This window comes from Ictidomys tridecemlineatus, chromosome 4 (assembly GCF_052094955.1).
Source record: "Ictidomys tridecemlineatus isolate mIctTri1 chromosome 4, mIctTri1.hap1, whole genome shotgun sequence".
Taxonomy (NCBI): Eukaryota; Metazoa; Chordata; class Mammalia; order Rodentia; family Sciuridae; genus Ictidomys; species Ictidomys tridecemlineatus.
The window spans coordinates 149874266-149887575 of record NC_135480.1 but is presented as its reverse complement, the minus strand read 5'-3'; the positions used below and the strand labels follow the sequence as shown (position 1 = coordinate 149887575).

Genomic DNA, 13310 nt, shown 5'->3' with positions numbered 1-13310 from the left:
CAATCAATTCCCAAAAGCCCCACCTCTGAACATGGCTACATCAGGTACCAAGCCTTCAACATGTAAGCCTCTGGGGGACATTCCAGATTCAAATAGCAATGTTTTACGTGCTTTCTAACTTACGTTTTTTTAGGGGGAGAGGTTTTAAAATAGCAGTATGTAGTGGCACACACTATAATCCAAGACTTGGGAGGCTGAGGCAAGAGGATTATAAATTCGAACTCAGCCTGAGCAACTCAGCAAGACTGTCTCAAAATAAAAAACTAGGGAAAGATGGGGAGTGGTGACCAGGGATGTACCTCAGTAGTAGGGTACCTCTGGGTTCCGTTCTTGGTACCAGAAAAGAAAATAATACAATTAATAATGGAGGTAAGCCACAAATTATTAAGAGATGCTAAATCTACCAAATGCAAGAAAGTCTTTTAGGACACCAAAGTGTCACTCATACATTACTTATAAATTGCAAAGTACAATCATTGACTACATCCATTATATTGGGAGAGAAACATTTACAAATAACATTATTGGGGAAATTAGGGACATATGAATATATCTTTATATAAGGTGACATATATATGTCAAGTTGTCTTATAATTAAAGATACGTACTGATCAACTTAAGACATTGCTGTTATAATGCCTGCAACTCACTTTCAAATGCTATAGCAAAGAGAAAAACAAAGAAACTGAGATAAAGAAAAGGACAGAGAAACATAAAACAAAAGTAGCAAAATACCAACACCTGGTGAATCTAGGTAAAGAGTATGCAGCTTTGTGTTACATTATTTCCACCTTTTGGTAAATAATAAAATAAAACAAAGAGAGAGATATTGGTGGGGGGAGGTCCAAAATAAAATAATAATTCACATTTTAAAAATAATCAGGAGGAGGCAATAAGGCAATAAGGATTGGATCCTGTAGAATGAATTATGTCCTTGTAAAAATGGCTAAAGACTATAATACATGCACTTTAAAAAAAAATAGGAAGAAAAAAACTTACAATTTATTTTTGATAAAAAAGAATACAAGCCTATTCAAATGTAACTTAGACAATTAGAATTCTAGAAGAAAACATCTAAAATTCTAAATTTTAAATTTAAATTTTAAATTTTTGCTTTAAGTGACAGTTAAGATAATATTCCCTGTTTTTGAACATTTTTATAATGTCTTTGTGCTCGAATTTTTAATGTATAGATCAGCCAAATAAAAACATATTGTTATTTTCAATAATCTCAGGTGTTTGTACAATAAGCTGGCTTCAATTTGAAAATTACCAGCTGCAAAAATCATACTAATGAGTAAGTATTTCATCATATACTTTGAGGAATTATTTCAACAAATTTCAACAAATTTTTGAAAAAAATTTTGAAAAAACAAAATTTCAACAAATGACTATTTCTTAGCTAGCTAAAATGGTAATAAAAATAGTATCACCAAATGATCCTTTACAAAACCTACTACAAACAAATATATAAATATATATACCTCATCATATATGCTCCCATTAATATCTGCGCCATAGATAGGTGCCACAAAAGTTAAGTTCTTCCAATACTTGCGCTCCAAATCTTCATAATCCAAATACCTTGGAGTACAATATCTGTAAACGTGGGGGAAAAAATTATCAACCAGTAAGAAAATTTTAAGGGTTTTCCTACCCATATAAATAGAAACAAACACTTCTGAAACAAAACCCTATCAAAACAGACACCCATATTGTCAAATCTAATATATAATTTATGTCACAGATACTTGAATATTCTCAGTATTCCTAAACAACTCTATATGATCTCTTTAATAGTAAGAATACTTTCACTAAATTATAAATAATAGAAACAAATATTACTATAAATCATATTTTAGTTTTTAAAATATTTAACCAATTAAAAAAAGAAAGTTTGAAGAATTATGTTAAAGACATAATGCCTATGGGAAAATTAACAAAGGACAATCTCACTAACAATCCAAGAAAGTTTAAAAACTAGAATAAGCCCAGATGCCATGGTGCACACCTATAATCCCAGCAGCTTGGGAGACTGAGGCAGAAGGATCACAAGTTCAAAGCCAGGCTCAGCAACTTCGCGAGGCCTTAAGCAACTTAGTGAGGACATATCTCTACATAAAATACAAAATGTGGGGCGGGGGCTGGAGTTGTGGGTCAGTGGCTAAGCACCCCTGGTTTTAATACCCAGTCCAAAAACAAAACTTCAAATATTAGATTGGCAATGCTTAAAATATTATGGTAGGAAAAAAATGAGAACTCTTAACAATCCTAGAGTGGGAGAATATACTGACATGACTTTCCAGAATATAATTTTTCAGCACAATATCAAAAATCAAAAAATATATACCCTTTACCTTAAAATCCAACACTAGAAATTCATAGTAACACAGAGATACATGTACCACAAGAGATGATCCAGGATGTGTGCTTCAACATTAACTGAAAACACTAGCTAACATCTAGCAACTAATAATCAGTTTTTAAAAACAGTAATCATGGGTTGGGGATGTGGCTCAAGCGGTAGCACACTCGCCTGGCATGCATGCGGCCCGGGTTCGATCCTCAGCACCACATACAAACAAAGATGTTGTGTCCGCCAAAAACTAAAAAATAAATATTAAAAATCTCTCTAAAAACAAATAAAAACACTAAACATAAAATACATTTCTATGTATTGAAATTAAAATCTGCACTAACTGAATAAAGCAGGTTATAGAATAATATGTATATTATTATCCTATTAGTGTAAAAAAAAAACATTAATTGTACATTAAATAGTCAAAAAAAGTACACTAAATTATTAATATTAACAGTTCTCTCACATAGAAACTAAAGGAAAGAACTTAGTTCTCTGAATTTTTAGCAACAATCTTTTTTTTTTTTTAAGAGAGAGAGAATTTTTTAATATTTATTATTTTAGTTTTCGGCAGACACAACATCTTTATTTGTATGTGGTGCTGAGAATCGAACCCAGGCCGCACTCATGCCAGGCGAGCACGCTACCGCTTGAGCCACATCCCCAGCAACAATCTTATCCAAGAAAAAAATTCCTCATTAAGAAAATCAAAAAAACAAATTGAGAAAACAATGAAAGAAGGTGAAATAGTTGCTTAGCGGTATAAAGAATAAGAAATATTTTATATTGACTAGATCAATCAACATCTATATTCACTAGAGTAGAAAATCCAAACTGATTAGCTATATAATAGCACACTACTTAATAACTGTTTTGAAATACAGAACTGACTGATTTTCCCAGTATACTAGAATCTCACTGCACAGCCAACAATAAAAAGGATGGGCATGAAAGCAACTTTACTTTCACATTATTCCACCACATTTATTTGTAGGTTCCAGAAGTACCAGGAATTCCAGACAAGCTAAACAAGCTAACCAGAGGCCAGAATCAGATGATAAAAACATATGCACATCCCTATTCCCCAGACCACAGATCACAGGACAGAAGAAAGGAGAGAAAGGCAGCAGAAATGTCATTTATTAGGATTTCTAGAGTAACTTCTTAGATTTTGAAAAATGAAGTCCTAAATTGCTTTACACTATTTAAGCAGACTTACAGAATCTATCACTGTATACCCAATCAGGATCACTTTATTCAAACTCTTAATTCGAAAGAGCTTGATATTGGCCACTGAGATAAAATTTTAATGCCTTTAAATATTTGAAATAAATGCTGATTCTAAACTAGAAAAGTGACCAATTCACTTGCCTGATACCTGATTCTAATGAATCCTGGATACAAATTCCATGCCTAATACACTCCCAAATAACCACAGGTATTCTACAAATTCTGTGTCATTTTGCTCAAAACTGATTCATTCAGACCTTCCACCCAGAACATTTTACTCTCCATAGCAGACTCTTAAGAAGTGAGCCCCAGAACCAGGCTACCTGGTCTGAATCTAGATTTGGCTATTAAACCCTATATAAGCAATCAGGTATGGACACATGCTTGTAATCCCAGTGATTTGGGAGGCTGAGACAGAAAGATTGCAAGTTTGAGGCCAGCGTGGGTTAACTTAGCAAGACCCTGTTTCAAAATAAAATTTTTACAAAGGCTGGAAATGTAGTTCAGTGCTCAATGTAAGAGTGCTTGCCTAACAGGTGTGAAGCCCTGGGTTCATTTCTCAGTACTGCAATCAATCAATCAATCAAGCTACATAAACTGGACAGAGAATCAGGAAGCTGCATTTTTTTGGAACTCAGTTTCCTCTGTAAAATAGGGATAAAACACAGTTGAGCTCTTGAGGGAATCAACAGATAATTGTATAAAGCACTTCTGTGCCAAGAAGGAAGTACAGATCAACAGCTTAGACATATTAATGTTGTTATATAAGGCCTAACTATATCAGAATTATTATTCTGTAATTATTTTTAAATATATCCACAAATCCTTCAAAAGTCCTCTCTTCAAGAAGTAGAACTTCATTCACCTCCCCTTAGCAACTAGCTTAGAACAAACAAAATATGGCAGAAGTGACGGTGTGTTGCTTCTGGGACAAGTCATGAGAAAATAGTGTGGTTTTCATCTTGTAACGCTCTCTTGGATCACTTGCTATGGAAGAGCCATCTGCTACAACATGAGGAGCAGTCCATTTCACAAACAACTGAGGACTCCAGCCAATAGCCTCAAAAGGGGAGAACTTCTAAAACAGGCTCTTCCAGGAAACATTCAGATGACAAACAGACCCAGTCAACATCTTGGCTACAACTTCATGAAAGACCCTAAGCCAGAACCACCAAGCTAGGCCACTCTCAGATTCCTGACCTCCATAAAATTATAAATTGGTTTTAACAGCTAAAATTTGGAACAATCTGTTATCCAGAATAGATAACTAATACAATAATGGAGGTCTTCAAATACATTCAAGAATTTTTTTAAGGTGTGAACATATTTTATAAACAACCAGAGATATGAAAAATTGTGCCGTATATGTGCAATAAGAATTGTAATGGCATTCTGCTGTAATTTATTTTTTTAATTCAATTTAAAAAAATTTTAAATCTTTTAAAATTACTAATCTCTCTTTCTCTACCTACACACACACACACACACACACACACACACACACACACACGTCTGTGTGTGATTTTAGTGCTGTCACACAAAGAAAATTTTGCCTAACAAACATAAATCAAAAACTCAGGGCAGATTTGAGGATGTAGCTCAGCAGTAGAGCTCTTGGCTAGCTTTTACAAATAATAAAATGTAAAATAATTTCCATAACACTAAGCTAAATTTTAGTAAATAACCACCTTATGAGCAGAAACAGTTAAATGAAGGCTAAAATGTTTACATGAGTCTCCTTCTTTTCATTATAATCTCTGCTGTCTGCTTAGTTTCTTATTATGTTCATTTCTTTTTTAAAAGAAATAGAAATAGCAAACTGAATCTACTCACTTGCCACTGTTGGCCAACTGCCTGAACTCCTTCACGGTCATAGCTTTCTTCTGGATGTTGTATTGAGTAAACAGTCCGGACTGCCCTGTGACCATCTGCTGAATTGGTGCCGGAATAAGCAAATTATCAATGTCATCATAGCACTGTCTTGGCTTCCACTCCTTAGGGGGAATCACCTAAAAATAAAATAATAATAAATTATTATCTTAAAAATATTCCAAGTAATTATTTAGCTTTTATATCCCACCATCTACAATGGAAGAAATTTCTCAGAATCTCTATGACAAATGTGTAATATAGAGAAAAAAATGAAAATTTGCAATAAAAAAATGATACTTTTAATAGTAAAATTTACTGAGTATTCCCTACATCCAATACTGGTATGTTTTAACTCACTTTTAAGTTGGTACTATTAATAGCTTGATTTTAACAATAAAATCAAAAGATATACAAAAGAAAATACTGTAATGAAATTCAAATGGCTAAAGACAGGTTGAGCTAAAATTCAAACTGCAACCGTTATAACACAATTGACACTGAGCCATTATATGACCCTGCCTCATAAGAGATGGTGAAATTGTGCCCATAAATCATTTCTTCCTCAAAGAAGATGGCCTTTATTGAATTTTATCTAAATGTGCTACTTTCACTAATGAGAAAAATAAATAACTATTTAGTTAACTGTTATTTTCTTTGTAGATCTCTTATGCAATGTAGCAAATAGGATAGTGGTGTACTAATAAATGTTTAAAAACCAGCTTTCTGAGAAGATGGGTAAACTTTGATTTGTATTTCCATTTCTACTCTTATCAGAGCCAACTGAACCTACCAATATGTCATCACGAAACCTGGAGCTGGGAAATGAACTATCAGCTCTCACATGCTAGAATGTGGTAGCTTAGCACACCACTGTTTTCCCATAATGTAGAAACACTTAATTACTAACAGAGAAAAGATCCAGAAACATTAGAATCGAAAATACATATTCAGAGGCTATATATGTAGCTCAATTGGTAGAACTTGCCTAACAGGGACAAAGACCTGAGTTCACCCCAGCACAATTCAGATGACTTAAAATGACAAGGGACAAAGTTATGAAGTCACAATTTATGATTGCAATTTTTCCACATTAGAAGAAGCTATTTATATTTTTTAGAAAAAACTATTTTCTAAATAATTATTTTAAAATATAGCAGCCATATGTGAAATGTAAATGACAAATAAAAATATGTAGCTCTGCAAGTTATTAGAAAGCAAATATCCAGGTGTAAAAAGCCAAATACTGGGCTGGGGATGTGGCTCAAGCGGTAGTGCGCTCGCCTGGCATGCGTGCGGCCCGGGTTCGATTCTCAGCACCACACACAAACAAAGATGTTGTGTCCGCCAATAACTAAAAAAAAATAAATATTAAAATTCTCTCTCTCTCTCTCTCTCTCTCTCTCTCTCTCTCTCTCTCTCCCCCTCCCTCCCTCCCTCTCTCACTATCTCTTTTAAAAAAATAAAATTAAATTAAAATAAAAATTAAAAGCCAAATACTGCTAGTACCCCAGCAGCTCTCCAAGTACCCTTTTCCATACATTTCCCCTCTGGAACAAAAAGCAAGTAGATGATAGCATTAAGGGTAACCAATTTGTTACTGGGCTTTAATTTTATGCATGAGTAAGCATTTCTAAATACAAGTTTTTAAATGTATAAAAATGTAAGCATGGTATATGCTCTTCAAAAGGTTTATCTTCTATATTTCACCCAACATTGTGAGAATTAAATATGATGACCCATGCAGATTAGCGCATAAATTTTCACTCCCACCAATTCCCTTATATAAATATTTATTTGTACACTGGTGACCATTGTAATGGTATAATTTTTTTTAAATGTACACATTTTTCAATGAGCCAATGGTCATGTGGCTTATTCTAATTAATGACTATTGGAAATAATACTATTAATATTCTTATATCTTCTGGTACATACGCACACAGGGATCTCTAAGATATACATAAATACAGAGACACCCCTAGCAATGAAATTAGTGGGACAAACCAGGTGCAGTGCAGCATACTTGTGATCCCAGCAACTCCAGTGGCTGCAGCAGGAGGATCACAAGTTCAAGGCCAGCCTCAGAAACTTAGCAAGGCCCTGGGCAACCCCATCTCAAAAAACAAAAAGCTAATGAGGGCATGGTTCAGTGATTAAGCATCACTAGGTTAAATCCCTAGTACCAAGTATCAAAGAAATGGAAGACTCAAAAATCTTTCTAGGTTATAATGAAAAATACAAAGCTTTAGAAAACAGATAAACCTGTTTTGGAATAAGATATTATTTGAAAAAAAAAATTGGGGGAGACGGTACTGGGGATTGACCCAGGTGCACTTCCCCAGCCCTTTTTTAAATTTAGTTAGAGACAAGGTCTCACTAAGTTGCTTAGGGCCTCACTAAATGGCTGAGGCTGGCTCTGAACTTGCAATTCTCCTGCCTCAGCCTTCCAAACCATTGGGATTACAGGCGTGTGTCACCAGCCCTAGGTGCCTGCCCAGTTCCTGAAACAAGATTCATAAGATAAAGTGTTCATCTGTGTTACACTGATAATGATAAGAAAAAGGTCTTAAAAACAAGTGAATATTTACTCTAACAGGATAAAGAACACAATTTGCCATTATGGTTTTGGAGGGGGGAAAATATCAAATCTAATGTTGAAAACTTTTTTCAATGTTTTTCACTTTATTTTTGCTCCCTTTAGAATTGTAATAAATTATATTTCAATCTGAACCTAACTATTTGGCCTTACAATACTTACAATGAAATGACTTACTTTGGAAATTCAATATTTTTAAAGCACAAGAAAGAGAATTTACTGTTTGCTTAAAGTCTTTCAATGTTATCAGAAATCCTCCATCATAAACTGCTAGAAGAAAACATAGGGTTAACACTCTATTATACTGGTGCAGCATCAATTTCCTTAACAAGACCCCTAAAGCTCAAGAAATAAAACCAAGAATCATTATGTGGGATGATATCAAATTTAAAAACCTCCAAAAGCAAATGAAGCAATTGAGAGCATAAAGAGAGAGCCTACAGAATGGGAGAAAACCTTTGCCAGCTGCTTCTCTAATAGGGGGATTAATATCCAGAATACATAAAGAACTCAAAACGCTTAACATCAAAAAATAACAATAACACAGTCAATAAATGGACAAAGAACTAAACAGACATTTCTCAAAAGAAGAAACACAAGACGAAACATAAGATAAAAGTTCAAAATAGCTAGACATCAGGGGAATGCGAATCAAAACTACACTAAGATTTCATTTCACTCTAGTCAGAATAGCAATTATCAAGAATGTAAACAATAATGAGACCAGGCATGGCGGTTCATGCCTATAATCCCAACAACTCAAGAGGCTAAGGTAGGAAGATCACAGGTTCAAAGCCAGCCTCAGCAATTTAGCAAGATCCAACTTAGTGTGACCTTGTCTCAAAATAAAAACAAAAGGGGCTGGGATGTGGCTCTGTAGTTAAGCGCCCTTGGGTTCAATCGGTGGTACCAAAAAAAAAAAAAAGTATATAAAAATAACTGCTGGCAAGGATAGGGGGGGAAAAGATACACTAATATATTTTTGATGGGACTATAAATTAGAACAACCATTATGGGAGCACTCTGGAGATTCCTTAAGAAACTAGGAACAAAACCACCATAGAACACAGCTATCTCACTCCTTAGTATTTATCCCAAAGAATTAATATCAGCATACTATATTGAAACAGCCACATTAACGGTATGGCAGCACAATTAACAATAGCCAACTTATGGAACCAGCCCAGATGCCTGTCAATAGATGAATGGATTAAGAAAATGTGCCATGTACACATGACAGAGTTTTACTCAGTCATGAAGAATGAAATCATGGCATTTGCCAGTAAATGAATGGAACTAGAGAATACCTAGCCAAGAGATATAAGCCAGACTCAGAAAACCAAGGATCGAACATTTCTCTCATATGCGGAAACTGGAGCAAAGTACAGGGGGAAAAAAAGGGGGGGGTCTGGAGTGGATATCCTAGATACAGGGAAGGTCAGAGATGAAGAATGAGATCAAGGTAGGGAGGAAAGATAGGAAAGGGGAGGAAATGGGAAGTAAATTTGACCAAATTCCACAATGTACATGTATAAATATACCACAGCAAATTTACCTTTATGTGTTTCTATAAAGCACCAATAAATGCTGGACATGGTGGCTCATAATCTGTAATCTCAGGGGCTCAGGAGGCTGAGCAGGAGGATCTCAAGTTCAAAGCCAGCCTCAGTAACTTGTCAAGGCTCTACGAAACTTAGTGAGACCCTGTCTCTAAATAAAATATAAAAAGGGCTGGGGATGTGACTCAGATATGCACCCTTGGGTTCAATCCCTGGTTAAAAAAGCAACAATTAAGGGGAATACAGGGTTCAGGGACTGAGAAGGACAAGGAAAGGAATGGCAGCCACCAGTGTCTGAAATGGAGTAAATTAAATTCCATCCATGTATGATTTTGTCTAAATGAACCCAACTATTAAAGAAATCCTACAGCATAGAAATATCTGGTACCCTTAAAGTTTCAGAGTGGGCTGATCTGAAATTTCAATGTCAATTAATTAAAAAAAAAATAGTCAAATGGAAAGGCCTACTGCAACAGTTTCTTAAAGTTGCAGACAAGATCCCAGTCTGACAGAATTAGCACAGCTCCTCAAGAGTAAGCAACTTGCCCCATTTTCCTTAGCACACTAAATTTTCATCCTAGACAATATTATTATCTAACCTGGTGCTTAACATACAAAGTAGTATGAATGACCCCTTTTTAAAAAAATCAAATGTCTCACTACAGAATAATAAGTATATCCTCATTGAGACATTATATTCTGGAACTGGCCAACTGAATAAAATTTTTTAAAAACTCTGACAGGGCTGGGAATGTGGCTCAAGTGGTAGAGCAGTTGCCTGGCATGTGTGCAGTGCTGGGTTCGATCCTCAGCACCACATACAAATAAAGATGTTGTGTCCGCCGAAAACTAGAAAATAAATATTTTTAAAAATTCTCTCTCTCTCTCTCTCTCTCTCTCTCTGTCTCTCTCTCTCTCTCAAAAAAAAAAAATCTATGACAGCAGGGAATCAACACCATAAAAAACAGTGCAACAAAATTAGACATTACTATGCTGAACCCTTTTTTCAAGCTTTATCTCAAAAATAAAAATCATGATTGTTCTATGATATTGACTTTAAAACACAGAAGTGAAAAACATTATTTTTCAAAAGTATTTTATATATCAACATGGAATGATTTCAGTTCTCCTTTACTAAAAAGAAAACTTCTACAGTATATCTAAAAAGAACAAATAATTTTTTTAAATTACAAAAAAAAACCATTTTAAAAACTACTATTACCATGCTAATATAACAATTTTAACCAGTAGTGGTTTCACTAGGCCCCTAGTTAAGTCTTTGAATTCCTCTCTTTTCTGTGGAACTTCTGATTTTGCAAAATTCTGCTAAGGTGTGTGCTGCTTAGGATGTACTTCATAAAAGAAGTCTGCAGTCAAGTAACCCCCATTGTCCAGCTGGAGCTTTCTAATAATATTCAGTGGTAGTTATCTTTCCACAATTTGTAGTTAAGGGCTCTTGCAGCCAAAATAAAGCATCCATTCTTTCACACTCCATGTGTACACCAACCACTGAATAAATAAAAACTATGGACTCTAAATAGTCTACTTCATGGGAAAATTTATACAGAAAGAAATGGTAACATGCTGAATCTTTGGAAATCCTCTTTGACTAAATCTTTTAGTTCTGCTTTTGTTGTATAGTAGACCAAAACAATATTCCTTTTTTTATATGTATTTCAATTACACATAGTTGAGCTGTTATTCCCTTTTTCAAAACCTGAAGTTTCTTAAGAAATAAGAAATGTACAGGTATGGTTGCATATGCCTGCAATCCCAGCAACTTGGAAGGCTGAGGCATGAGAAATGTAAATTCAAAGCCAATCTCAACAATTCAGCAAGACTTTCCCTCATAAAAGACAAAAAGAGCTGTGGATGTAATTCAGATTATGATATCTTTGTTTTGCCACTCTTGCATTATTTAGGTGAGATTTAGAATGAATAGATATCATTGCATGGTCTCCATATCACTGTCTTGTTCATCAAAAAATATTATATGCAGCAAAAAGAGCAACTCTGAAAAAGGAATATGGATGTGGCCACATTAAAATATTTAGAAGGGGCTGGGATTGTGGCTCAGCGGTAGAACTCTCGCCTAGCACGTGCGAGGCCCTGGGTTCCATCCTCAGCACCACATAAAAATAAACAAATAAAGATATTGTGTCCAACTACAACTAAAAAATTAAAATATTAAAAAATATTTGGAAGAGTAAAGGAAAATATATATATGGATATTAAGAATATTTGCTATTGCAGTCTTCACCTGTCCCACTGACTTCAACTGAGGAAGAATTATGACTGATTTAAAATAAATGTTGTAGGAGCTGATGGAGGTACTAAGATCAGGCACTACTAGGAGTAGCATTTCTTATTTCATCCTCTCTCTCTCTCTTTAAGAGATTGGATTGAATCTAAGGGCAATTTACCACTGAAGTACTTCCCAGCCAATTTTTTTTTTTTTTTTTTTAAAGACAGGGTCTTAACAAGTTACTTAGGGCCTCACTAAATTGCTGAGGATGGCCTGGAACTTATGATCCTCCTGCCTCAATCTCCCTCCCTAAATTTTTGACAAACTTTAGTTCATAGCTTTAATATAATCACATTTTTTCATTTCTTCCTTTATAGGTACTGCTATAATGTTCAGTTAAAAAAAAAACTTTCCTACACTAGCACATGAAGACAGTCTACTTTATATTCAAGGAGCGTTAAAGTTTTGTTTTACATTTAGATCTATAATATACAACTGTGAAAGCTCTGTGTTAAGCTTCACAGGATAAAGAAACTTGGGGTTGGGGTGAGTAACATGTTCAATGTTATATAAGTAATAAATAAAAGACTTGTTAACTCAAAAAAACAAACTGAAAATGAGCTGTCAATTTTAAACTTAATTTTCATCTGCAATATTTCCTCCAACGCATATCATTTAAAAATGAGAACATTCAGACCTATAATATATGTTATTGAATATGTAGACTTAATAATTTTGAAAAGCATGAATAATCATACTATATGAATTTGAATAAGATATATTACCATGAGAACACACTGAAAGGGAAGAAGGGAGTGGAGTTGTGGCTCAGTGGCAGAGCACCTGCCTAGCATGTGTGAAGCTCTGGGTTCAATTCTCAGCACCACATAAATAAATGAATAAAAAATAAAGGTTCGGGGCTGGGAGTGTGACTCAGCAGTAGAGCACTCGCCTAGCACATGCGCGGCCCTGGGTTTAATCCTCAGCACCACATGAAAATAAAGAAAAAAATAAAGATATTGTGACCAACTTACAAGTAAAAAAATAAAATTTTTTTTAAAAAAAAAAAGGTCCATCAATATCTAAAAAATTTTTTTTAATTAAAAACAAAAGTATTATAAACACAAACTTATTCTATACCAGAAATTATTTTTTAAGCAATTCAAAAAACATGGGGATTTATTCAAGTCATTATTTAATATTAATTAATCAATCAAAAATTAATATTAGGGAAGCTAGCCAATCCCTAAAAAAACAAATACCAAATGTCTTCTTTGATATAATGAGAGCAACTATGAACAGAGCAGGGAGGAAGAGCAGGAAGAAAAGATTAACATTAAACAGAGACATGAGATGGGAGGGAAAGGGAGAGAAAAGGGAAATTGCATGGAAATGAAGGGAGACCCTCATTGCTATTCAAAATTACATATAAGAGGTTGTGAGAGGAAT

General features: G+C 34.5%; 1 protein-coding gene across 8 annotated transcripts in view; it reads right to left on the bottom strand.

Moving 5' to 3' along the window:
• Positions 1 to 13310, bottom strand: part of Kdm4c (lysine demethylase 4C) — a 382463-nt gene that overhangs the window by 322237 nt on the left and 46916 nt on the right. For all 8 annotated transcript variants that reach the window (XR_005733943.2, XR_013438119.1, XM_040285752.2 and 5 more), the window contains 2 exons: positions 5423 to 5598; positions 1485 to 1599 (listed from right to left, as the gene is read on the bottom strand). Coding sequence is in view for 6 of the 8 variants with exons in the window: in XM_040285752.2 (XP_040141686.2) it covers positions 1485 to 1599; positions 5423 to 5598 (291 nt within the window). In the remaining 2 variants the exon portion in view is untranslated. The remainder of the gene's footprint in view (positions 1 to 1484; positions 1600 to 5422; positions 5599 to 13310) is intronic.